The sequence below is a fragment of the Denticeps clupeoides genome, chromosome 12 (assembly GCF_900700375.1).
Source record: "Denticeps clupeoides chromosome 12, fDenClu1.1, whole genome shotgun sequence".
In the NCBI taxonomy this organism is placed as follows: domain Eukaryota; kingdom Metazoa; phylum Chordata; class Actinopteri; order Clupeiformes; family Denticipitidae; genus Denticeps; species Denticeps clupeoides.
The window spans coordinates 21919615-21947455 of NC_041718.1; the positions used below are offsets into that span (position 1 = coordinate 21919615).

The following is a 27841-nucleotide window of genomic DNA, read 5'->3' on the forward strand; positions in this document are numbered from 1 at the left end:
GTGCTGACTTGTAGGACTTGCCCATTAATATTCCCCGAGAGGATCTCTGAAATGTGGAGTCGTCCTCGTTATGAGGGTCACTGCCCATAAAGAAGCCATCAGAGAAAATGTCACCAGTTCCAACCTGTTTCCAGCGATCTGAACCTTGACAACAAGAGAAAACCAAAAATAAATCTGCTCCTGGTCTGAAAAGGTTCTGTTCTGTTTGGATCATGGCTTGTGTTCTGATGAATTATGGGGGGTTCAGGAGTCCTGACTGGAAACGACTGAAGGTTCCATTCTGAGTCGGTCTTCTCTTTGAAGGCATCTTCACAGCAGACGTGAAGCAGTGGTCACATCGCAGCAGAACTTGCCGGTGGAGCCTGCTGTGTAATAAAGCCCCATTAGTCGCCATTGATCTTCGTTACATCTGAAGTCCTTGTCCATCACCTGTCCCCCCACTTGATTGTCCCACGTAATTGGACCTTCTGTGGTAACGACCTTGCAGCACATGACGGTTTATTTTTCCGAAGCGGAGACGGGAGATGTACGTTGACACAGGGCCCAGAAGATGTATTAGGACGCCATGGCAACAGGCTCGCGCAGTGTTTAATTAGTCCGGCATGACGGTCCCAGAGGACGAGCTTTTTATTACCGCAATATGTCACACCGGGGCTGGACTCGCTCCGGTCATCCTGAATGCCACCTGGTGAAGTCTCCTCACGAGCAGAAGCGCCAGGCCGGCCAAGATGGCCGCCGCTAATTTACTGGACGAAGCTCGGCGGCCTTCGTTAATTAGGGCTGGAGTGGCGGGGATGTCCACGTCTCTACACCTGTCTCTTATGAGAGAAGATTGCCACCCCAGGGCGGGTCGTGTGGCGGCCTGTTTATCCTCATCTGATTGGGACAATGCAAATTGGCGCTAATGAGCCTCCCTGTGCCAGAAAGCACCCGTGGGTGCAGCGTGACGAGCGTCAGGCTCTGACCACCAGGGATGGAGCGGAACTTCTAATTAGAAAACACTGCACTTTGTCAGTCCAGCCGCTCAGCGCAGAGGTGACCCTGTTTCCAGAGAGCATCTATAACCGCGACCTGCCTCCGGAGGAGCTGCGGAGGACATAGATCCACAGTCCACTAGAGGACGGAGCGCGCCGCTCCGCCTCAAACAACGCAGATCTTCAGCTGGTCAGATGGTTCACACGGGTCTGCTCAGCACTAGATGTCACTGTTGCTCTACAGGAGATCAGACGTTTAAACGCGAACTATATTCACGTAAGTATGATAAAAATACCAGATTGAAACAAGGACATACCGTTCATAACTGTAACTGTTTCCCTTTTTAAAAGGTTTTTTGAGCAGTTAAATATTGAAAATTGTTTATCACATTCAGACAATATTATTGTTACCGAACATATCATTAGGATTCTAATTTAGTGTCCGTCTCTCCAGGTTTTCTTTATTGATTGACGAGTGTGTTGATGTGATTGCTGCTGACACGACGACCAGCTGAAATGAAGATGCGCATATTAAATATTGCTCTCCATCCCTGCCGGGGTAATTAATACGGTATCGTGGCTCTGAATTTCCTGGCATAAGCGGAGTACTGAGGCGGCGCTGATTCATTATGGTGCCACGTGAAGGCCCGTGGTCTCCTTCAGGTCAGCTACTTCTCGGCCTTTTCAAAGTGGAAACACAAAAGCAGCATAAATCGGGGGCGCTTTTCACCCAATAATTCGAGAATCTGAAACGCAAAACCAGAAATCTTTCAGATTTTCAATCATGAAAACAGATAGGTCTAATTACAGCGAAGAGAAGGTTCATACATTTACCAGCATCCACACGCCGGTGGCTTCAATAAAATCCATAAACGGAGGCCCCCGCGAGGAATACCGCTTTTCTCAACATCAGTCCACCAACGATTTTTTGTCCCACACAGCGGTCCCCCCGCGGTGAAAATGACGGATTTCTCTGCATCGGCCCTCTTTCCTCACTTTGTGTCATTTTCAGGCCAGCGGTCCCGCGAGGCCCGGCAGCCCTCGGGCGTGGCACGTATAACGCATGGCTGCTGTCAGCGGCCTTATTTTAGTGCGGCGTCCTCGGTCGGGGGACGTTTTATCTCTATGTAAATCATATTAATACATTTACTCCGGAGTTGCTTTAAGGATTTGTGCCCTAATCCCTCAGTTTGCCACCGTGGGAGCGCGGGCACGTCCCCGCGTTTAGACGGGGACGCCGTGTCTCGTCTCGGGAGGATACAAGCGGGATAACTTTGTTGTGTTATTAGACGCGTTAATTACCTGATTATTATTTTTAATATTGTAAGCCCAGCTGCAGGGTGGAGGATGGTGCCGGTCTGCATGAACTCTACATTGATCACGCGAATACTAATTAGGGAGCTTAATTGGCTGCTGAAACGGGGGGTGGCATCAGATGTCCTCTTACAGCTGCCACCCTGGCATTCTTGGGACAAGTCCTGTCAGTGCCAGACATCAGGCAGATTGGATATTTCAGATGATTTCTGCTCTTGGTTATTAGTGGAATTAGAGGAATTAGAAAATCACAGTGAAACTGTGATTATTCCCAAAGGTGACATGTCATTTTTTTGGGGCTGAGACTTCAATCTTTTTCATTTCTATGTCTCTGCTCCCACCAGCAAAATCCTAGTTATTAGCAGAGTCCACCTCACGGGTCTACTCGTGCCTGGACTGACCATGAGTCCACCTCGGCAGGTCTACTTGTGCCTGGGTAGACAGTGGGACAACCTCATTGGGTCTACTCATACCTGGATTGACCACGAGTCCACCTTGGCGGGTCTACTCATGTCTGGGTAGACCATAGGTCCACCTCAGTGGGTCTACTCATGCCTGGACTGTACATGAGTCCACCTCGGCAGGTCTACTTGTGCCTGGGTAGACAGTGGGCCATACTCATTGGGTCTACTCATACCTGGATTGACCCTGAGTCCACCTTGGCAGGTCTACTCATGTCTGGGTAGACCATAGGTCCACCTCAGTGTGTCTACTTGTGCCTGGATTGACCACAAGTCCACCTTGGCGGGTCTACTCGTGTCTGGGTAGACCATAGGTCCACCTCAGTGTGTCTACTTGTGCCTGGATTGACCACGAGTCCACCTTGGTGGGTCTACTCATGTCTGGGTAGACCATAGGTCCACCTCAGTGGGTCTACTGCAAGGCAGCGCCCCAACAACAGCCTGATTAACAGAGGCATGGCTCCGGTAAGCGAAGACACCACAGAACTGCAGAATTACAGCTGCTGAAGTTCAGCCCCAAAATTCTACATTTCAGTTCATCTGCCGGCACGACATCATGATGGAGTATGGGAATGCAGCAAGAAACAAGAACTTTCAGGCCCTTGCAGCATTGGTGTCCCCTGGTGCTCCATGACTTAGATCATTAACCCAAGTAGGACAGAGTACTGTACAAGGACCCAGGTCTGAGAACAGAGGACGGAGCTTTCAGGGCTTCTTCTGTCCACTGACATATTGTCCTTGTTGTGCAGATGCCTTAAATAGAATTTACATCATAATCACTTTAATCCAAACCGATTTACAATGTGCAGAACAGCCCATGAACATTAGAATTCACTCAGGACTGAGTAATTTACCAGCTTCAGACTCATTAGATGTCTTTACATTCGTCTACATCGCAGTCCGCTCAGATGAGCTTCCTGAAATAGACCTGGTCCCTTTCTAAAGAAGGAATTGTGTTGTGTGTTTTGTACGTTTTGCGCGATACACACCTGATGCACACACAGCTATCCGAATCCCGGTTCCTGCCAGATGTTCCCAGAGGAAAAGCCAAGGAGACAAAGTTGCTATTTGTCCCTCTTAACTCCAGACATTTGCTTGTAATAGGCTGTCACCGGGCTCATTTTGCCGCGCACGGATGGCACCTGGGCCCCGGTTGTGGACGGCGAGATGAAGTCCTTCGTCTCCGCCTGAACCGCAGATCGGCGGCCGCTGGCCATTGATCGTGGTGTGAGGTCACGTTAATGCGATCGATATCGTGCGAGGATGAGGATATTTTGGGAGGGTGGGCCTGTCATCTCGGTCGGGGGGCAGAGGCTATCTTTAGTTCCCGTCATTATCTCCTGTCCACCTCAAACATCACACAGGGGATGGTGAACTTCGCAACTATCACTCAAAACTCCATCCACACATTTATCTCCTCCACGCAGATGTAAGTAAAGTGTGAAGTGATTGTCACTTGTGATACACAGCAGCACAGCACACGATGCACACAGTGAAATTTGTCCTCTGCATTTAACCCATCACCCTGAGTGAGCAGTGGGCACCATGACCGGCGCCCGGGGAGCAGTGTGTGGGGACGGTGCTTTGCTCAGTGGCACCTCAGTGGCACCTTGGCGGATCGGGATTCGAACCGGCAACCTTCCTTAACCGCCAGGCCACCACTGCCCCAGGTGTTGGTGGGCTGGAAGCTGTGGTTTTAGGTGGGGTTTATGAACCAGTCTTGTTTCTATGAAATGTTCAGCCCACAGCTGGATCAAGGATCTAGGCCCACTGCTATGAATTCACAGCAACAGATCAAACAAATGGCAGCCTGAGGTGCTGAAGACCTTGGAAGACCATGGGCTGCTGATGCTGATGTTAAAGATCCACACATCAGGGAACTCAGAGAAGCGCTGAATGCAAACGCAAATGTAAACAATGCTAATGCAAGTTATGGGTGTCTACGGCACCGAAAACGAGTGTGGCATCCGGGCGGAGCACCTGGATAAATGTGTAAAGTTTCGTGGATGTACGTTGAAAGCTGTAGGAGGAGATGCGTATAGTAATAATAATAAAAAGAAATAAGAACAACAATGAACGGCAGCGTCTCGCCACAGGCGAGAAAACAACTGTCAAGAAAAACTAAATGAAAGGAGTTTTCCCTCCTTTCACATGGATCGTTCATCATTTTGAAAATTTAATAGAGTTTAAATCTGTAACCTGTAATTATGAGTTGTGTTTTCATGGAATGGCAGCAGGTCCTCAGCCATGTTGCTCCAGCACGTCCTGAGAAGGTCACTGGTGATGAGTGGACCTTACCGTCCCCTCCCTGTACTGACTGGGGTGGAGGGAGTGTATAATGGATTAGAAGTTCATGCAGAGAGCACATGGACTGTTGTAAGGTCAGAGTGGCAGGCTGGTGGTGGCCCGGATGGTTGATGATGAATTATTCACGCTTTTCGGGCGTCTGCTGGACGCTGGGGGACTGATGGATGACATCACCAGGATGACACTCTCTCCTGGGACTCCTACTCTCTGATCCCTGTCAACTCTGATAGGGTCTGCAGGAGCTCCAGCTCAGCAGAAATGTAAACATCTCACCTCGGTGCCATGTCGCGGAGTCTGACCTCTGACCTCTGACCTGTTTAAACCAATCAGCAGCCAAAAGTTCCACACCACTGCAAGATCTGTAATCATATCTTACTCCAAATGTCCTTTTAGACCCATTCCCTGGCCACTTTATTAGAAACACGTCCATTTTATAACATTTCGCTGCTCCATGTTATATAGAAATACTCGGTAATAAATGTTAAATTGTCCATTTTATTATGGAAATCTACCCCATTGACTCACTTTTAGCCAAGATATTCACATCACATAAAAAGCACAAGACATGCAACCCTTGCCACTACAGGAGATCTATATGCGATGTAAATTTACCTTTAATCAATAAGCAGACACTGTTTTTTTTTATTCCTATTACTTTGTGTTGTTTTACATTAGATATTACCTTTCCTGTAATTTAATCAATCCTTCTTTTATAAATAAACCATATAATATTCTAATAAAGTAGCTGGTGATGTGATGAATGTGGAAATATGGCTCCAGGAGCTCACTGTGGCATCTCTGCAGGAAACCAGCAATGTCTTCTCTCTGTGTGTGTGTGTGTGTGTGTACAGGGACTGTCCCTGTACATACTGACTGTAAGTCGCTCTGGATAAGGACGTCTAGTAAATGCTGTAAATGTAAAAGGACACACCTTCTCATTCAACGTGTTTTCTTTATCTTCATGACCATTTATGTTGGTAGATTCTCACTGAAGGCATCAAAACTATGAATGAACACATGTGGAGTTCTGTACTTAACAAAAAAGGTGAAATAAGTGAAAACATGTTTTATATTCTAGTTTCTTTGCTCTGATTACTGCTTTACACACTCTTGGCATTCTCTCGATGAGCTTCAAGAGGTCGTCACCTGAAATGCTTCTCCAACAGTCTTGAAGGAGTTCCCAGAGGTGTTTAGCACTTGTTGGTCCAGCTCACCCCAAACCATCTGGATTGGGTTCAGGTCCGGTGACTGTGGAGGTCAGGTTAAGTACAGAACTCCACACGTGTTCATTCATAGTTTTGATGCCTTCAGTGAGAATCTACCAACGTAAATGGTCATGAAAATAAAGAAAACACATTGAAGGAGAAGGTGTCCAGACTTTTGGCCCGTACTATATGTGTGTGTGTGTGTGTGTGTGTGTGAGGGGTTGTGTGAAAGTGAAGTGATCGTTATTGTGAGACACAGCAGCACAGCACACGGTGACACGGTGAAACGTGTCCTCTGTGTTTAACCATCACCCTTAGTGAGCAGTGGGCACCATGACAGGGTGTGTGTATGTGTGTGTGTGTGTGTAGATTTCTGGGACATATTTCTTATAATCACTTTTTCATGTTGTTATTATTTCTATGATATTAAAGGACGTGTTTTGGTGACAGTTGTGTCATATATACAGTTTTAATTTCTCGCCGAAGGAAAACAAACTTTCCATCATCCTTAATCAGTGAAGATTGTCTCTGCCACACCCACTTTAGATGGAATTTATTGCTGGCTGGTGATGAAAAAAAGTTTGAATGATTATCTACTAATTTAAACCAGTCATGCAAGGAGCTGGTTTTCCCAAACAATAAAACCATAATTTGAACGATTTGAATAATCAGTGAAAGGAAGTAAAAGTGTTCCTGAGTGAAGAAGCCTCCACCGAGAAAAGATGGTGCAGGCTGGTGGTGTTGACTGGTTCATGGTGGATGGAGCAGGTTTTGGGGGATGATGGTGGCAATAATGATCAACCCCAAAACCCGAAACCCCAGCCAACCTGGGAGCGAATATGAGGTGTGTAATGTATTACCATGGTGGTGAGGAGAGAAGAGGGTGGAAATGATCTTCTCGAACCCGCGGCATCAACTCACACCGACATGTAAGGATCTCATTCATGGAAATAAAAGCTCGATCGAAAGACGAATGTCAGCGCTTGTGGACTGGGCGTCACCGGTGGTGTGAGGCTGGAGAACAGACGCGGCCCTTCATCTTCGTCACCGGCCCCCGGTGTCCTGCTGGCAGCCGTCATCCGCACCGCTGTTGTCAGAATGTTAATTAGCGCGGAGTCACTTCAATAATTCATGCATCTTAATTAGAACCAGTTTTTCCCACATCGTGGGAAATCAGAAATCAGTTCAAGTGAAGGAGAAACTGATCCCAGATGATGGAAGTTTTTTATTAAAGGAAACAAGACAAAGTTGAGCACCAATAATACACTAAAATAACAGCAGCTATGGCAACAACAGCATTCATTCCAGAATATTAATATTAAATGGACAAATGAGGCGGGCAGGAACATATGCAAGGCGTAGCTGGACGTTCCGGGGGTCAGCAGGCTGCTAATGGGCGGCGCCGGCGCAGGTACGAGGGGCGGAGACGGCAAGGCCTCCGCCTTCAGCCGCGCCGTCGCCCGTCTGCTCGCACATTAGCTGCGAAATTAGGCACTTAATGTAGCGTGCTAGTTTACGTAATTAGCCAGTAATTAATACCCCGAAGAGCCTCATCCGTCCCAGCCTGTCAAATCGTCCCGGAGTAAAGAAGAGAAGACCCCCAGACCAGGAGAGGGTCCACAGTGTCCCCGAGAGCCACGCGAACGCATTTACCAGACAAATAGAATTCTTACTTGTAATACAATGAACCGCTAATCAAGAATAAATGTAAAGCGGGAATGAACTGTACTCAAGAACGCATCTCGTACCTGCAGCACATTAATCCAGAACGCTTGGTGGGGACGGTAGGGGACGAAAAATAAAACCTGGATAATTATCCCCACGCGGCGAGCATGGAATTCCAGCCTGGTCCAGAGATGACACCTGACTCGAGGTGAAACTACAATCCCTATTGATCAGGCGAGGAAGTGATAAATATCCGGACTTATTAAAAGAAAAGTCCCCAGGCGATGACAGCATGACGCCCTCTGTCCTAATTAGAGTCCGGCGCGAGGGGACGGAGCCTCTGTGACCTTGACAAAACGCTAAAAAAAGTGTGTCATCATGGGGGACAAGCAGAGGACATGAATTCTGTATCGTTTTATCAGAAAATAACCAATAATCAGTTGACTTGGGATGCATAGAGGACGATTCTGGTCCGTCCACATGCTCTCACTGTTCATTAAACACATATTCTCCATTGCTTTCAGATGCATCTCATTTTTGTTCTAATTATTAATAAGAATGTTCTCTATTAATATTCTCTCTCATTTTCTCTTCTCTTTATTCCTATTTTTCTGTTGGGTGAATTTGCTGACTTTGGTCTGCATTAGACTGCATCATTTAAGGTTAAAGAGCAAATGAATATGAAACATTTACATTTCCAGCATTTACCAGACGGCCTTATCCAGAGCGACTTACAATCAGTAGTGACAGGGACAGTCCCCCCCTGGAGACACTCAGGGTTAAGTGTCCTGCTCAGGGACACGATGGTAGTCAGTAGGGTTTGAACCTGGGTCTTCTGGTTCATAGGCGAGTGTGTTACCCGCTAGGTCACTACCACCCCGCACTCCCCATGAAACCTCATCCTACCCGGACCCTCCATGAAAAAACAGCTTTTTAATGATCAGAGAATTCATTACAATTTCACCAGATTATTCAGTTCCTGCGTTTTCCTTCCGGAACATCAGGTTGTGCGTTGCCAGTTTTCAGTAATTAGCGGCGCAAACAAATAAAATGATTTTTTAGTGAAAGCCGATCATCAGGAATCAGATGCAGGGACGCAGGATGTCATACGGGAGGCCCGCCCGGGTTATAATTGGGACGGGGGACAAAGTGTCCAAACCCCACCGAGCCACTAATCACACCTCAATTTGCATGGAGGGTCCAGGAAATCAGCCTGAATGAAGCCGCGCTGCTCGGCGAGACGACGTTTAATCTCGGCGAGGAGATGAGATTTTGACCTCCGCGTTTTCATCTCTCGTCCCGGCCGCCGATGGACTGCTGGGTAAATTTGCTGAAGCGGAATTGTCATTGTTCTTCCCAAGGACTGTCACTGTACATTCATTAATTCCACAATAACCGATGTGACAGGAGTGGGCAAATACGGTGTTTTTTTTACATTACTTGTCCCTGCGAATGAGCGTCTATAAAAATGCAATCAAAGCAGCGACACGTATTTCAGCAGGAAGAACCGGACTGGATTCTCTCTCCACACCGCTGACCTTGCGTGACCCCTGTAATGCGGGTTTTACCTGGTCGGTTCTGGGCCCCAAACACGTATTTCAGCAGGAAGAACCGGACCGGATTCTCTCTCCACACCGCTGACCTTGCGTGACCCCTGTAATGCGGGTTTTACCTGGTCGGTTCTGGGCCCCGAACACGTATTTCAGCAGGAAGAACCGCTGAGAACCGGACCGGATTCATACCGCTGACCGTACCGCACCGCTGTAATGGTGGGGTCACGCAGGAAGGAACCACGAAGAACCGGACCGGATTCTCTCTCCACACCGCTGACCGTACCGCACCGCTGTAATGGTGGGGTCACTCAGGAAGGAACCACGGAGAACCGGACCGGATTCTCTCTCCACACCGCTGACCTTGCGTGACCCCTGTAATGGCAGGTTTTTCCTGGTCGGTTCTGGGCCCCGAACACGTATTTCAGCAGGAAGAACCGGACTGGATTCTCTCTCCACAGCACTGACCTTGCGTGACCCCTGTAATGGCGGGTTTTTCCTGATCGGTTCTGGGCCCCGAACATGTATTTCAGCAGGAAGAACCGGACCGGATTCTCTCTCCGCACCGCTGACCTTGCGTGACCCCTGTAATGCGGGTTTTACCTGGTCGGTTCTGGGCCCCGAACACGTATTTCAGCAGGAAGAACCGGACCGGATTCTCTCTCCGCACCGCTGACCTTGCGTGACCCCTGTAATGTCGGGTTTTACCTGGTCGGTTCTGAGCCCCGAACACGTATTTCAGTAGGAGGAACCGCTGAGAACCGGACCAGATTCATACCGCTGACCGTACCGCACCGCTGTAATGGAGGGGTCACTCAGGAAGGAACCACGGAGAACCGGACCGGATTCTCTCTCCGCACCGCTGACCTTGCGTGACCCCTGTAATGGCGGGTTTTTCCTGGTCGGTTCTGGGCCCCGAACACGTATTTCAGCAGGAAGAACCGGACCGGATTCTCTCTCCGCACCGCTGACCTTGCGTGACCCCTGTAATGGCGGGTTTTTCCTGGTCGGTTCTGGGCCCCGAACACGTATTTCAGCAGGAAGAACCGGACCGGATTCTCTCTCCGCACCGGTGACCTTGCGTGACCCCTGTAATGGCGGGTTTTTCCTGGTCGGTTCTGGGCCCCGAACACGTATTTCAGCAGGAAGAACCGGACCGGATTCTCTCTCCGCACCGCTGACCTTGCGTGACCCCTGTAATGGCGGGTTTTTCCTGGTCGGTTCTGGGCCCCGAACACGTATTTCAGCAGGAAGAACCGGACCGGATTCTCTCTCCGCACCGCTGACCTTGCGTGACCCCTGTAATGGCGGGTTTTTCCTGGTCGGTTCTGGGCCCCGAACACGTATTTCAGCAGGAAGAACCGGACCGGATTCTCTCTCCGCACCGCTGACCTTGCGTGACCCCTGTAATGGCGGGTTTTTCCTGGTCGGTTCTGGGCCCCGAACACGTATTTCAGCAGGAAGAACCGGACCGGATTCTCTCTCCGCACCGGTGACCTTGGGTGACCCCCGTAATGCGGGTTTTACCTGGTCGGTTCTGAGCCCCGAACACGTATTTCAGCAGGAAGAACCGGACCGGATTCTCTCTCCGCACCGCTGACCTTGCGTGACCCCCGTAATGCGGGTTTTACCTGGTCGGTTCTGAGCCCCGCCCCAAACCCAGTTCTTGTAAAGAGCTCAGTAGACCAGTCAACTGAGGACTAACGCTTCTCAAGACGGGACGAAGGGACACGAGTCACCTAGCAACGTGACAGAAGGTAACTCGTCATCAAAGCGGGGAGACGCGGGGGACCGAGCGCGGACGCCAAACTCCATCACCTGCTCGTCACGCCGCCAAATCACTGCCGACAGGCCCCTTCCCAGCATGCACCACACCTCGGCCCTCAACCCGCCTGGCGACAATGACCCACGTGGACCTGGAGAGCGTGAGGGTTCCGCAACATCTAATTAGCAGGTAAATTTCTACAGAATTCACGTTTAATTAGCGAGGGGTCGCAGGAAATGAGCTTTTAATTAGTGTCAGTCGTCAGCTGATCTTCTCGCTCTCTCTGGACTCGGCTTTGTAGTTAATTGGATCAGAGCGAAGCGCAAACACACACATGCACACATGCACCGTCAGAAGGTTCCAGACGACAAACCAAACGGGCAAATATTTGAAAAGTCGCAGAGTGTGAAGCCGGGAGCGGATTGAGAGTTCGGCTCTTTTAGTTAATGAACAGCCATGATGATGCATGCTGGACCTCCAGCGGTGGGACGGGAACAAGAACGAGGAGCCATGGAGGCTCTTCCATGGACCCGGCCAGGTCATGGTACCACTAATTCTGGAATTTCACCTTCTCACCATCTTCTACATTATAAGAGTGAATCTCTTCCTTTTCTAGGTTCAGATAATGACCCTGGACAGATGGTCATTGGAGTGGAGAAGCCAGGAGTTCCTTCAGAAGCCCATGCTTTTTGGTTTAGGTGACCCTAGTGAGGCCAACCAAGCACAGTTTGATTGCAGATGTTTATCAGAGTCTGGATCACTCCTGAAGAGTCCATCCTTCACCAACGTCACAATCATCTTCATCCAGCAGCATGAGGAACATGGATGTGGCCTTCAACCTAAACTCACATTTTAGGTATTTCTTCTTCAGTTTGGCTGTGTTAAGATGGTGCTGGAGGTAATTTGAATTGATTTTTAAGTCCTTCAGCAGACAAACCAGCTGCAGAAATGGATTTTTCTGCCGATCTGTGAACCAAGGCCAGACGCTGAGACCCGAATACCAACTGAGGACATCAACTCCACCCCCTCCAGAGGTAAAAGTCCTCCGTGGACACGTCGAGGGCTTTCCTTGGACAGAGAAGTAAAAATAAATGCACTTTTTGTGGTTGGAGATTGGAAGTGTGTGGAAAGCGTTCAATAACTGGGAGGTCAGCGGTGGCGCGGGAAAATCAGCAAGGCGGGACGTGTAAATACAGGCCGCCCGACAAGCGCCGCGCCCAATTTACAAGACTATTGCTTTTTTATGAACTAATATATTAGCGGCGTTTGCGTCCAAATTGGCCAATAAATAACCAATACCTGGCGGAATCCGGAGCTCGACCTCGGCGCCTCGCGGTGGGTTCCAGAGCGCTAACGGCTAACGGCAGATTCATAACACGCCAATTACGGCTCCGACATCCATCCTGAAGGTTAAAATAAAACCTTTCAGGCGCCGAAATGGACAATTACAGGAATAAATAAAAGCAGGCGAGCGCCGGGGGACACTGGCGGCATAAAAACCGGCCTTAATTAACGTCCCCGGCCACCAACCAAACCTGGGCGGGGTCCTGGTGACCCCAGAGGGAGAACATGGCACGTTCCTACAGGAACCAATAATTCCCGCATCTGGATGTCCTCAATCTGAGTCGTGAAGACACACAGACACACACTTACGTTCCAAAAGTAAGCAGGTAAATAAATATTCAATATTTCTACCCTGGATTCTATATTCTAAACCGGTTAAAGATTCAGATTAATCATTTCTTCTCAGGGGCAAAAAATAAAAAATAAAATTCAACCAATCACAGGCCAGGAAAGTCACCTTTGTGTGAAATAGCTTTTTTATTTAAACTTTATAAGATCAATATAATGAAACTGTAAGACTATTAGGACTGGGACAGACGTTCGTGTGTACGATGAAAAACGCGCTCACGCCACACCATTAAAAGTTTTATTAAGGCGAAAATAAAGCACAAAATGGTGGCGAGACGAGACGAGGACGCCGGTCGCCACCACACGTCATGTCCTGGAATTAAAACGCAGGAGAGAAGATGCTCAGCGATAAAAATGATAAAGACACACGGTGAAGCTGGCACACGTTATGACCTGGTGTGTGTGTGTTGTGTTGTGTGTGTGTGTGTGCGCGTGTGTCAGTGTTTGGCGATGCTGGCCACTGCTTTCTTCGCAGCATCGTCCAGGTCGTGGGCGGCGGTGATGGGCAGGCCGCTCTCAGACAGGATCCGTTTGGCTTCTTCCACGTTGGTCCCTGTACAGAAAACACACACACACACACTTTAAAAACACCAAAAGAGACGTGCAGCAGATGGCGGGAGGAGGCGTGCCCGAAACAGAGGCCGCGCCCTGAAAACCAGGCAGCCTCCCTACTGAGTGGGAAATGGACCCCAAACCCTAAAAAACCCCACAAAACTGTTACTGCGGCAACCAGTGATCTCATGAGATCGCTCCAGACGGAAATCTGCGGCGTCTTTTCTCTCAGACTTTATTACGTCGGGCGTGTTCGGGGCGTGTTTGGGGCTTATAGTCTCACTAGTAGAAAACGGAAATGTAATATTTTGACAATGGGGGCGAGACCAGAAAAGTACAAAGTTCCAGGTTCAAACCCCACTTACTACCATCGTGTCCCTGAGCATCGTGTCCCTCCAGGGGGGGACTGTCCCTGTAACTACTGACTGTAAGGCGCTCTGGATAAGGGCGTCTGGTAAATGCTGTAAATGTAAATTAATCCCCCCCAAAAAAAAAAAAAAAAAAAAAAAAAAAAAAAAAGTTGTTCGTTTTCATTACTTTTTTTTTTTTTTGTTTAGTTCAAAACATTCAAGCACAAAAAATGAAAGACTTTATGAGATTGTTGTTTTCCAGACACTGTGCATGATTCCAGTAAAATATGAATATGATTATTATAACCAGGCTGATGTAAGCGGCTGCGTGTATGAACGTGGGTTACGGTGGTGGATCCACCACTAGGTGCTGCCAGAGACCTTCTCACCTCCCGCCTCTGGCGGAGCTGCAGCGGTGCTGCCCGCGGGGGGCGGGGCAGGGCGGGAGGGGCGGGGCACTGACCTGGAGCAGGTTATATATACCGTGAGGAACGTTCGCCCGGGGTGTACAAGGAATTATTTTATTTATTCATTTTATTTCATGATTTGTACATTATGGATTTAATGTCCCCATTATGGCAGGCGGTGTCCTCCAGCTGACCAAATATGTCCACTTCTTCAGCAGGAGAAACCTGCCTGGCACACAGCAAACAAGCTTGAAGGACGATATTGAGGTTCTGACCTCTGAAGGCCCCAGATCTCAGTCCAGTGTGGTCTGGACCATGAAGTCCTGAGTCACATCAACAGGTCAGAGACATTCTAGTGGCACTAGAGGGACCTGGACAACATCACTGAACAGAACAACGTATTGATCTGCAGCAGATCAGCTTTATCAATTCAGAGTTGCTGTAACTCCTGACCCCTCAAACACAAGAGCGAGAGAGAGAGAGACACTGAGAAAAAGGGAGAGAGATAGATACGGAGAGATAGAGAGAGATACAGAGATAGAAAAACATACAGAAAAAGAGAGAGACTCACACGCAGAGAGAGAGAGATACAGAGAGAGAGAGAGAGAGAGAGATACAGAGAGAGATAGAAAAACATACAGAAAAAGAGAGAGACTCACACGCAGAGAGAGAGATACGGAGAGAGAGAGAGAGAGAGAGAGAGAGAACTGCAGGGGACAAATGAAGAGACGCAAGTCTCGTGGACAGGAGGACTGGACGCTTTTCACAGGACTCAGCAGTCAGCTGTTTTCTGCCAATTATCCTAACGAGCAGATGGGCCGACACCCACAGTCACAAACTCCACACCAGCGTAATCATGAAGACGCAGGGGTGAAAGGTCATGCAGAGAGCGCCACTGACACACAGCAAGAGTGTCAGCATTAGCACACAAAAGGTGACAGGTCTAATCCATATTTATACATGTTGCTGCTCACACACACACACACACACACACACACACACACACACACACCTTCTTCACAGTCTGTGTGAGCACTCCACCAGCGAGTGTAAGATGTGGTGAACATTTGATAAAAAAAAAAAAAAACATGAAGATTTTAGATCTTCTGTAGTTCTCGGGCGCCTGTCATGGTGCCCACTGCTCACTCAGGGTGATGGTTAAATGCAGAGGACAAATTTCACTGTGTGCACCGTGTGCTGTGCTGTTGTGTATCACATGTGACAATCACTTCACTTTACTTCACTTTAGTATTTCAGACACCCAGAAAATGAACTTTGAGGCGTGACTGACAGCCGTCACCACCCACTTCCGCATTCTGGACGAATGTCTCTTCGTCACATGTCCCAGGAGCAGCAGCTGCAGCTACGGTGCCAGATATCTGCTCATTTCAACCAACAAAACCAACACAAAACTACCTGATGAGTATTTACATTTACAGCATTTACCAGACGCCCTTATCCTGGTACAGGGACAGTCCCCCCCCCCGGGGACACTCGGGGTTCAGTGTCCTGCTCAGGGACAGGGTGGTAGTAAGTGCGATTACCACCCAACTTCTGGATGTAATTCCGTGTCCTGCGCTGGCTTGTTGATCCCGAGCGCGGTGAACCGGTAAAAAACGGGGTGCTGCGCGACAGGCCCACCTTCCAGCCGCACCACCAGCGGCACCTTCAGCTCCAGCTCCCGGCACGCCTTGGTGATGCCGTTAGCGATGATGGCGCAGTTCACGATCCCGCCGAAGATGTTCACCAAGATGGCCTCCACCTGCACGCAAACAAAATTTTACTCAATGGCGGCGGTAACGAAGGTGGAGAAACGAGACTCCGACTCTGGTTCTTCCTGGACTCCATCGGCTGAATGAAACCGCAGCTTTTTCCTGCGAAGACGAACACGCTGCGGAATTTACATCCGGGGTCACATGGGTCAGCAGACGGAACACTCCGGAGAAGCAGCGTGGTGACGTTCCGGCTAAAGTAAAAAAATGAGCGTGAACAGAGGGCCGCCGCACCCTCAAAAAACGGCTCGGGGGGGAGACCAGGGGGGTGAACACATCCAGTCGAAGAGACGGGGAGCGAAGCGGCGACATCAGCGTGTCTCACACACACACGCACAAACACACACACGCGCACAAACACACACACACACACACACACCAAGTCTGAGCTTATTTCAGACGAGAGGAATGGAATATGACAAAACAGAAATGTGCTGGGTGAGAACCCTCTCTCTCTCTCTCGCTCTCTCTCTCTCTGTGTGTGCGTATGTGTGTGTCTACATCTGTGTGTGTGTGTGTGTGTGTGTGTGTGTGCTTCAAGTCTTCAGTTCATGTAACAGTTCAGATTGCAGCTCACATCAATTGGCATAAAAGCCTTACACACACACACACACACACACACACACACACACACACACACACACACACACACACACACACACACACACAGCAACTCTAGATGTACGTGAGGTCTTCTGCTGATCCTCCAAAAGGGAATGTTTATCTGGGATTTGTTGGATGTCTGATTTCAGGAAGCCGCTGCACTACAGTCCATCGGACACTAGAGGGCAGTGGAGATCAGAGCCGCGCCGCGCCCACCAGGCGTTGCCTACTGGCAGCGCTGTATATTAACGATGGCGGGATTACGGTTTCTGTATTTCACTGACATGCGGTAAACGCGGCTTGTACGGTACTCGCACACCCTCACCGGATCTTCCCGATGGACAGCGGCCAGGTGACACAGTGCAGGTCACCCGTCCCTCATTCTAATTCAGAAGGTCCAGCGAGGCGGTCACCACTGACAGCGAAAACGTGCCAATACGAGGTCGATCCTAGAGCAGCGACTACTGACAGGTGTCAGTAAGAAATTATTAATATTATGATGTACGCATCAGCAGCAGTCAAACTTGGAGCACATCAAAATAGAAAAGTAGAATCCTAACTGATCTATTTATGTATGCATTAAATTAAGATGGATCGAATGGTAGCAGAAAACTGAGAAATCAGCAGTGGATGAAGATACTTAAGGTCCAAATGTACTCCAACGTAAGTAAAAATCCCACTTTAAAACCGGTGTAAAAGAAGTGAAGTATTTGCCTTCAAATCAGTCAATTTTGGCACATCAGTCTCGTAACCAAAGACAGAAATTAAAATGATCAGAAGCACAAAACATTGCAGGTGCACAATTTCCATCACTGGACTCACGATTCAATTATTATTATCGATGCATTACAATAAATCCCATCAATTTGGGACTCGGATGGAGTCAAATATTTACTTTGTTACGATCCACCTCCGCAGATCAAATAATATAATTTAGTTTTTTATGATGGACCAAATTATTTATTACAGAATGAGAATTGAATCGAAGCCCAAGATTGAACAATAATAAAAATTGCATTATTACAAAAATAAATCATAAAGACAAACAGCATAATTAGAAATTATACCAAAACACCAGACATATAGGATAATAAAAGTGTGGATAGAAACAGCTGCCACTGACCGTGAATTTATGCTGCATGACGACCATAAGCAAGTTATTTATCAGCATAATGAACTAAAGTGGAGGCTGAAGGTTCCTGCACCAGCGTTCCTCCAACAGGAATCCATGAATGATTCAAATTTTGCATAATTTGGTCATGGCAGTCAGCTGCTGAATAACCTGTCGAGGTTCTTTCAGTTGTGGATGTGAAGATCAGGCCCTTCAGCTGAATTCTGCACGCCGTTCGCAGCTTTCAACTTATAAAAAAAAAACTATTTATCCTGCTGGCACTGGTAAAGGCTCACTGGCGGAACCCGGCGCATTCTTCACCAGGATAATCACTAAATAATACCAACATCAGCATGAACATGCATCACTCTCCATCACACGCCCATCAACAAAGTAATACACGGGTTTCAAGAAATCACACATCTCATTATACCCACAACTGACTGGCATGCTGGTTCAATGCCTTGATGTTTTTGAGGCATTGATGTGTTGTTTAAATATGAAAACGTTGAAATTCGTTAATTGGTTTTCCATTAAACAATGTAGTAACAGCTGTTGGAGACCACCAGGGGGCGATATCAGTCTTCTGTGAATCACTGTTCCTTTGCACGCCATCTAGTGGTTCGACAGTAAATACTGATAAACCAATAATAGATATTAGCTCAACATTCTACACAACGTACAGCCATGCTGAGGCAGATATAATTATAACAGAGAATACCTAAACTAACTTGGAACGTTCTTATAGTTCGATTTATGTATGTTTGAGTCCTAATGAACCAGAACTGACTACTTCATTGACGGTAACACTGATGGTAAAATCTGTAATAATCTGTAATGTAATAACCAGCGACTTAGATGATGTAACACGAGAGAGAGAGAGAGAGCGGTTGTTACGTTTCACATGGTGGCATCGTGCAGGTCATTGTGGGCATTGCCCGGTAAAGAGCCCTGAGGACCGCGTCCCATCCGGCACAGGAGCCCCGAATGAAACGATTACAACACGGCAAGCGAATTGGCCGACTTTTAAGCGAAATAATAGAGATGCTGCCAGGCTGCCTGTGGTGCGCTGCCGTCCCAACACAAGTTCACCGCCTCGCTAACGGTGGACAGCGGCGTCCCCTGTCCAACAACACATGGGAAGGAGTCCGCCCTTTAATACACGGTGAGCAGATTGTTCTAGAACAGACAGGCACTCATCTCTCCGCGGACTATTAGCGCCATTGTTCTGCTTTATCTGTTGAATGCAGACGGTCCTCCCGTTCTCCTGCCACCGTTCCGATCGGGGTTCAGAGGTCGGGGTTCAGAGCCAGTCTCCGATGAAACATTAACAGCAAGAAGCGACACTTCTTCCCCAGCGCCACGTTACAACAACATGGAAGTAGGGGAGATATTTCTCCTGCAATAACAAAAAGCTTCATTCCAGCCACCGCTCCGGTTTTGATGCTTTCATCACCCTCCCTTTGGCAATATCTCCTCAGATCTAAAAGCTATTTTTCCCCTCACAATCCCATTCCCCCTGCTTTAACAATCCCGTTGTCGCCGCCCGGGCGCGAGGACAAGGCCCGCGCTCCTATTGAAGGCCGGAATTGGGCCTGACAAGAGGGGATAAGGGGGAAATAATTACCCGGCCTGCTGAAGCATGGCAGCTCCTCCTCGGCCCACGGTGAAAGGGATGGAGCATTATGTCCAAAAATGGGCTCACCAACACAGAGCCGTCTCGACACCGACCTCGCCAGGAGCCAAGCGAGGAAAACGCGCCGATCGATGGACGGACCAAAGCTCTTCTCCTGCTGGTGGCTTTTCATTGAAGGAAAGTTCTTTATTTTTTATTTTGCATCAGATGGGTCCCAGTTCAGCATCGCTCCAGCTGCTTCTAAAAGAACGTAGTGAACGTTGAAAATATGGTACACATGTTGTCTGTGGAGTTCAGAAAGTTATTTCTCCATGTGGTTTTGAGGACATCACTATTAAATTGATCAGACAACTTGCGGTGGCCGAGCGGTTAAGGAAGCGGCCCCGTAATCAGATGGTAGAATCCCGAACCGCCAAGGTGCCAATGAGGTCACCATGATGAAGGTACAGTCCCCACACACTGCTCACCGGGCGCCTGTCATGGTTAAATACAGAGGACACGTTGCACTGTGTCACCATGTGCTGTGCTGCAGTGTTTCACCATTTTCGTCTGGTCTTGATTGACAGTTTTGGGAGACCACAAGGGGGCGACGTAAAAACCAACAGGCACAACTCACTTCCCGCCTGCTCCAAAATACACACACATGTTATGAAGATGACAGCGCGGCTCCACCGTGGCAGGATCTAAATGAAGAACGTGCTGGTGGTCGCCAGGTCCCATTCAACCACGTCCCTCACCGTTTTTAATCAGATCAGAGAGCGTGAAGCCCGACAAGAACATCCCAGAACATCCGCCAACATGCCCACCTAGGAGGTCTAACGCTGAAGAACAAGCGAGACGCAGATATTAAAGAGGTGGTGAAGGATGGAGAGTGAAACACTGTTCGAGCGATGAGATGGAGTGATGGACGCCAGATGTTCTCACGTCTGTCAAGTATTTGAGCAGTCTTCTCGAGATCTCCAATACAGGGAGCTGCCTGGGCGGTTTGAAGAAACACCACGGGCACATTATTCCTCCCACGAGATGCCGGTGGCAGACTGACGGTAATATTAACCCTTTGTGGAGAGGATGAGGAATATATCTAATCACGGGATCTTCAACCCTCAACCACCAGGCCCGTGAGCTGCTCCAGGACCAGAGTCTGGACACGGATACGAATGGAACTGATCGGAGCGCTGGAACCAAAAGCATCTGCAGATACATCATACAGAACTGTGCAAAATCTTGACTCCACTTTGATGGTCTAAACGTTTATCACTGAGACTCCACCAGTGGTGCTGAAGATGTCAGTCTGAATTCACACCTTGATTTCTGAAGAGAAAAGTCGGAAAACCCAGAAAGTTAAAGGCGAGCCGGAATTACTTTATTAACGTGGAGGAATGCATAACGGGATCCATAATCACCTCCGAGACCGGGCACAACAAACCCGGCGCCGCATATAAAGGAGCGCCATTCTGACTTTGTTCAGGAAGCTACACGGCCAATCAAAATTAATTCATTCTAATGTATTCGCACAGAAGGTCAATTATCCGAACGATTCCAGTTACGATTGCACGTGATCTTGGGAGCCAATGAGCCTTTTAAAGGGCAGCTGTGCGTTTTTGCAAGTCAAATCGCCGCCTTTCAGTTTAAAGCCTCCGTTCACAACCTGTAAACTCCACCTGATAACAGGTGCACGACCGGCCATACTTATCCAGATCAGTCAGCAGCTCCGGGGACAGTCCCCCTGGACACACTCAGGGACGCTTTTATAGGCCACTTCCACCACAAGATCGGATCTTCTCTGCTCCGACAAGCCTGTGCTTCTAATGCACATTAAAAAGTGACAATTAACTGAAGTCCACATGATTCGTCCAAAAGAAGGTGGATTAAGAAGGTGACTTCTATACCACTGCCGCGCCACTTCATTACTGCTGATTCATTAGTGTCTTGAATAATCACGCTTTTCCACAGCATGTACTGTGGCCGTGTGACATTCGCCATCCCATCACAGGCCACTTGTACTCCAGGATGACCACCGCTAAATGCTTCTGATGGACTTCTCATGCAATTATCCACACTTCACCCGAGCATGTCACGTGAGGTGATGCCTCGCATGGTTTTACCAGGAGTTCCTGGGAGTTTGTGTGTTCTTTCCTGAGAAAAATCCAGATGGACTTCCATAGCCGTATGAAGATCTGAGATCTACAGGTACGACTGACAAGTCACTCCACCTACAGAGTTTTGGGTCATCTGTTCATCTGAAAATGCTGATCTGCATCAATGGAAACCTTTTCAGACAAAAAAAAAATGCATCAATCCCTAAGCTTCCACAGCTAGGCAGACATTTAACCAGGAACATCGTTCTACCAGCTGCGTCTGAACACACACACGTTCAGATTTTATGGCCCCCGTTAACAGCGCTCTACAGCTGTAACTGCTTCCCACGGAACCCATAAAACGCCCCAGAGGAAGCGTATTTGGGCGGAGGCAGAGGAGGATCATGATAGATCCACTTTCTACTACTGTTTAGCCGGAGAAGTCATTTAGTCGGGATGAAATAAGCTGGAGGAGCTTTAATTCTGATGGATGGAAGGCTATTCTGATCTTACCATCTGGGCGACTGGGCTCAGACCAAACAAGCAATTTATTAAATGAACAGAACCGGCTTCGTCCACATTGGAGCTCCTGGAGGTCTGGACAGAAACCATCAAATGCAGGGCAAACAGATGGACGTAGTCAAGATAACCGCTGGACATGGACATGTGAGCTGACCAGATGTTCGGCTGGAGGAGATCCCACTACCTCACTAGTGCCCACATGCCACCTCCGGTGAGGTAGTCAGACATGCTGGCCGTGGCACTAAAATCCACAGGAGGAGACGGAGCTGTCGAGGTAAGAAGACCTGCAGCAGGAGCCCCTGATGTCACTAATGAACACGTTTCCATGAAGGGTGAGGGGGTCACCCGGCCTGACAGCCGCCCACCTTTCACCGACCCCCTGCACCCAGACGTCCAGAGATGAGCTCCAGAAGACTCAGGTGGAGACACTTTTCTAATTATTCTGTCAAACATCAATCTGGTGGCTGATGCTGCTGCTAGTGGCCGCTGATGGACGGCGTAATCGCTTCTGGACTTTATTGAGACGCCGGCGTGGGGCGGCAGACGGGGCCTGACAGCACACTGAAAAATTGGAGTCCAGATCTTACAAAATCTCCCATCGTATCCCCCCTGGGATTAGAAAAAAAAAAAAAAAAAAAAGGTGAAGTGATTGTCACATGTGACACACAGCAGCACAGCACACGGTGCACACAGTGAAATTTGTCCTCTGCATTTAACCCATCACCCTGAGTGAGCAGTGGGCACCATGACAGGCACCTGGGGAGCAGTGTGTGGGGACGGTGCTTTGCTCAGTGGCACCTCAGTGCCACCTTGGCAGATCGGGATTCGAACCGGCAACCTTCTGTTTGCCTTCTGATAACCACTAGGCAACCACTGCCCCAGTTAGAAGGTTGCGAGTTCATATGCCGAATCACCAAGGTGCCACAAGGTCCCCTTGATCAAGGTACCGTCCCCACACACTGCTCCACTCAGGAGGAGGAGCAATGAGATCTGCAAGCCTGGACTACATTACGTTGATGTTCAGAGAGCGCCATCTAGTGGTGCTTCCACAAAATACTGATGAATTCATTGCAGCTGAGAATTAGTTTGCTGATCGTAAAAATGCTGATATTCATTAATAAACAAATTCATGGTAGATACAGTACAGACCAAAAGTTAGACACACTGAAGGCATCAAAACTATGAATGAACACACGTGGAGTTCTGTACTTAACAAAAAAAAGGTGAAATAAGTGAAAACATGTTTTATATTCTAGTTTCTTTGCTCTGGTTACTGCTTTACACACTCTTGGCATTCTCTCAATGAGCTTCAAGAGGTCGTCACCTGAAATGCTTCTCCAACAGTCTTGAAGGAGTTCCCAGAGGTGTTTAGCACTTGTTGGTCCAGCTCACCCCAAACCATCTGGATTGGGTTCAGGTCCGGTGACTGTGGAGACCAGGTCTCCACTTTGTGTTAAGTCCATAACTCCACGTGTTCATTCATAGTTTTCATGCCTTCAGTGAGAATCTACCAACATAAATGGTCATGAAAATAAAGAAAACACGTGGAATGAGAAGGTGTGTGTAACTTATGGCCTCTACTGTACATCAGTCCCAATAAATCTCCAGATCCAGTGTCACTGTGTATGTGTGTTTTATTGACTGGTTATTTGAATGAGGATCATGCAGAGCGCCACTGTTCTTCTTCCCCCCTCGTCATATGTGAAGCCAGCAGACAGAACATGACGAGTGGAACCAGAGCCGGTTGTTTCTGCTGAACTGTAATGAAAGGAATATTTCAGGTGAGCCTCATCGCCTTTCCCATTACAGAAGCAAAGAGGTGTACAGATCAGACAAGTGGCTCGTATCAACTCGGGCCGAGAAAAGCCAATTACGGTGACAATAATCTCTGTGAACTGCTGTCGGTGTGGCTCTGCATACAGAGAAAACGGCGGAGAGGGCAGCCGGGCGGGAAGTGTGCCGTGTCTGGTTCCTTCCAGCTTCTCCCGTCAGGGGTCGTTACACTGAATAAACCAGTCTGGGGCAGTGGGGGCCTAGCGGGTCACCAGGACCCGTAATCGGGAGGTTGCCGGTTCGAAACGCTGTGCTGCAGTGTTTCACAATGACAATGACTTCATGCCGGATGCTCTTCCTGACTCAACCCTTTTATAAAACACACTGGGTTATAAATGCCTTCTCATTCCATTAAAATGTTTGCCAAATATCTGGAAAAAAAAAGAGAGAGACTCTGAGAACAGGGCTGTAGGTAGAAATCTCTCCATCAGGCTCCAGTCTCGAGGGGCGGGGAAGAGTCAAACGATGGATTTATTACTGTGGAGCTTTTAAAAGCAGCAGCCAGTGCTGGTCACTTGGTCAATGATCTTCTTCCACGGTTGTTGAAAGGCCAATTGGCCCGGCGGACGAACGATAATGAAACCTGAAATTGCTCCACGCGAGCCCATGACCTGCGACCTGTGACCTGACCCACAACTTGACCCCCGGTCCAGTCTGCCGCACTTACACGCTGAAGAATGAAAGGGACATTTAAAGAACAGACACAAAACAGGTCCTGTCATATTCTGTCCCCACCTCGGAGCTTCCAGGCAAACGCTGAGCAGCTACAGCGTCTGAACAATTCAGACATGAAGCAACGAGACACCTCTGGGTCGCATGGACATTTAATTTAATAATTAATCCATTATCCAATGAGGTAGTGTAGCAAGGATAAAGGATGTTTTCTGTCTGAACGCAGGTTTAAAAACCCCAAACAACAAGGACAGGAGCTGTAATACTTAAAAGAAGCGAAAAGCCACCATCTACTAACAGCCAATAATCACCTTTAATGATTCAAATAAGAGCAAGTTAGTCATTATACATCATTATAACAATCAAAAGTAATTCCATAAGGACGCTATTACAGGCGTGAGTAGTCATAACTGTGCTTGTACTTTTAAAAGGACACAAATCTGCAAATCCCGTCACTGTCCCATCACTGTCCCGTCACTGTCCCGTCACTGCAGAATTCCAAATAAAGAACGAACGAGGGAACACGCGGCTCAAGATGAACAGCTGCTCCAGATCTTCACCACTTTTTATACTATAACGCCATCACACAAGCCTCCGGATGTCAGAACGTCGGGAATTATGGGAATAAATAGCAAATACATAAATCGAAAAGGAATGTAAATTTCTGGTCTCTCCTCTGCACTCGTCCTCTGATTGGACCCTCTCTGGAAGGACCCTGCCTGGGGACAGAACCCTTCTCTGTAGGGAAGAAGGACTTTTAATAAGTCCAGATGAAACCCCAAGTTTCTTATTGATCTTCTTGACAGGAAGGCCCACAGAAAAAGAGGCTTTTCAAATCAAGTGACACTTTGACAGAATCAGTGGGGACAAGTCACAGGAGGTAAAAATCCATTGATTCAAAACATAAAAAAATTAAAAGTCTCTATAAAATGTGAATACACTAATCACCATGGGGCACGGAGCCATTTAGGCTCTATTCAAAACGGCTGAAATGCCATTTGTCCCGGATGCTGCGTCCTCCGCTTATAGGTGAGCATTCCGACCGCAGGCAGACGGATCAATCGCACAAATGGTCGGGGAGGCTCGCGGAACAATGCATGAAATTAACTTTTAGACGAGGACATAAATACCAGCAACCCTTCTTTTCATCAGACCACCGCGGAGGAGAGAGAAATCTCACACTGAGCCCCGGGTTTACGGGAACAAAGGGAGAAGGAGGCAGGGGAAGGATTTACACACACACACACACACACACACACACACACAAAACCACAACAAGTTGCTCAGAAACGGAGGGAAAAATGAGTTCATTTTCCTTCAAGACGACCAGAGCTGGGACAGGAGCTGGAGATACAGAAGCTGCCTTTTAACACGAAATCCTGACGAGCTGCAGAGGGCTCTTATTTAAAAACTGAAGGAACGTGTCATTTGGTGACCAGGACCTGGTTCTGTCACCCAGTCTAGAGAAAACGGTACATCTCAGGGCCCCGACCTTCAGAATCTGTCAGAGTTAAATAACTGAGCAGGTTACACAACTAATCATAGAACGTCATTGTGTTAAGTTACAAATGTGACCAAAATAATGACAGAACAGTTGGTAGTAGGATGGTAGTAGCCTAGTGGGTAACACACTCGCCTATGAACCAGAAGACCCGGGTTCGAATCCCACTTACTACCATTGTGTCCCTGAGCAAGACACTTAACCCTGAGTTGCTCCAGGGGGACTGTCCCTGTAAATACTGATTGTAAGTCGCTCTGGATAAGGGCGTCTGATAAATGCTGTAAATGTAAATGTATTTGGCATAAGAACCATCATATATATAAACTAGATTAACTGGTCTCAATTAAAAACCAGACCAATTCACCACACATCATCTGACGGGTAGAAGGTTCTCCAACACAGCGCTGCGTAACAGGCTCTTCGTTTCTTTAGCTAGAAGTGAAAGTGAAGGCGTGGTGAAGGCATGGTGAAATAAATAAAAACTGGTTCGCTGACAGTACACACTGTACACAAATCTGCAGTTTTAATAAAACGTGTTCAGTAACATCTAGAAGTAACTATACTGGTTCATTAGTGACAACAGAAGAACAGAATCATCATCCTCCTCCTCCTACATCTGTCTCTCTCTCTCTCTCTCTCTCTCTCTCGGGTCGCACGGCCCTCATCTCAGTACTCCAAAAGAATGATCATGTCTTACACAAGAGGTGTTGAGAACATTATGTGAGGTTCTAGTAAACGGGGCAGTAAGTGGCTTCTAGCAGCTACTGGATCCTCACATCTTCATAAAACACGTCTTTCTTTAGCTAGATGTGAAATAGAAGTGAAAGTGAAGGTTTTTGTCATTGTGATACACATTGAACACGGTGACACGGTGAATCGTGTCCTCTGTATTTAACAGTCACCCTTAGTGAGCAGTAGGCACCATCTGGAAGTGGCCTGGCGGGTGAAACACTCGCCTCTAAGGCCACAAAGTCCCAGGTTCAAACCCCACTTACTACCATGGTGTCCCTGAGCAGGGCACCTAACCCTGAGTGTCTCCAGGGGGGGACTGTCCCTGTAACTACAGACTGTCTGGTAAAAGCTGTAAACCAAGAGCAGCCTGATTTTGCTCCCGACTCTTGGAAGGCCCATAATGCATTTCACAGCTGACGTCCAGGTATGGCCTCCAGCCGCCCTCATCTGCATCACTTCGACTGATAATTGTTTAACGTGCTGTCAGGAAACAGGAGGTAACGGGGGGAGGAGCTCCACCACCTCCATCACCACAACTCAGCTCCACACACCAAACGACAGAAAAAAAACAGCAATGCAATCCATTCATTTTTGAGTACGTGCACAAGAACTGACGCAAAGAACTCAGCATACAGACCGCTGCACGTACGCATGTACGTACGTACATAGAGAACAGCAAGTATGATTCCGCCTTAACACTTCCTGTACAGCAGCTGTGTCGAAGAGGGAGGAAACGAGGACGTTTTATTCAATTAAAAATTAAAATAAGCAGCTGCGTCTAGTTTGGTGTCATGGCAGCACTTGAATGTGGGCGTGTCTGTCGTGAAGGGAGGACAGGAGCGGCAACCAATCATTCTCGTCCAAACAAGCGCTTAACCTGCAATAAACCCCACTGACAAACAAGTGAAGGGCCAGACCGCCCCATCCGGAGCTCCTTTACACCACACGTCTCTGTAAGAGCTAGAAATATCAGTCTAATTGCTAAATGTGAAATTAATTGGTCCATTTTTGCATCGATTGACAACGCTAATATATAAATCTCTATGTGACGGACGTAGTTTCTTTCCCTGGTGTATACATGTTGTGGATGCAGGTAATATCTCATTAAATTTGATTAATGGGATGTACCTGAGCATGAA

At 48.0% G+C, this 27841-nt stretch overlaps 1 protein-coding gene across 1 annotated transcript in view; it reads right to left on the bottom strand.

The window, feature by feature from the left end:
• Positions 1-13043: 13043 nt before the first annotated feature.
• Positions 13044-27841, bottom strand: part of suclg2 (succinate-CoA ligase GDP-forming subunit beta) — a 41771-nt gene continuing 26973 nt past the window's right edge. Inside the window, exons 10-11 of the mRNA XM_028998276.1 lie at positions 15884-16004; positions 13044-13486 (exon numbers count right to left, since the gene is read on the bottom strand). Coding sequence (XP_028854109.1) covers positions 13371-13486; positions 15884-16004 — 237 coding nt within the window. The 3' untranslated portion in view covers positions 13044-13370. The remainder of the gene's footprint in view (positions 13487-15883; positions 16005-27841) is intronic.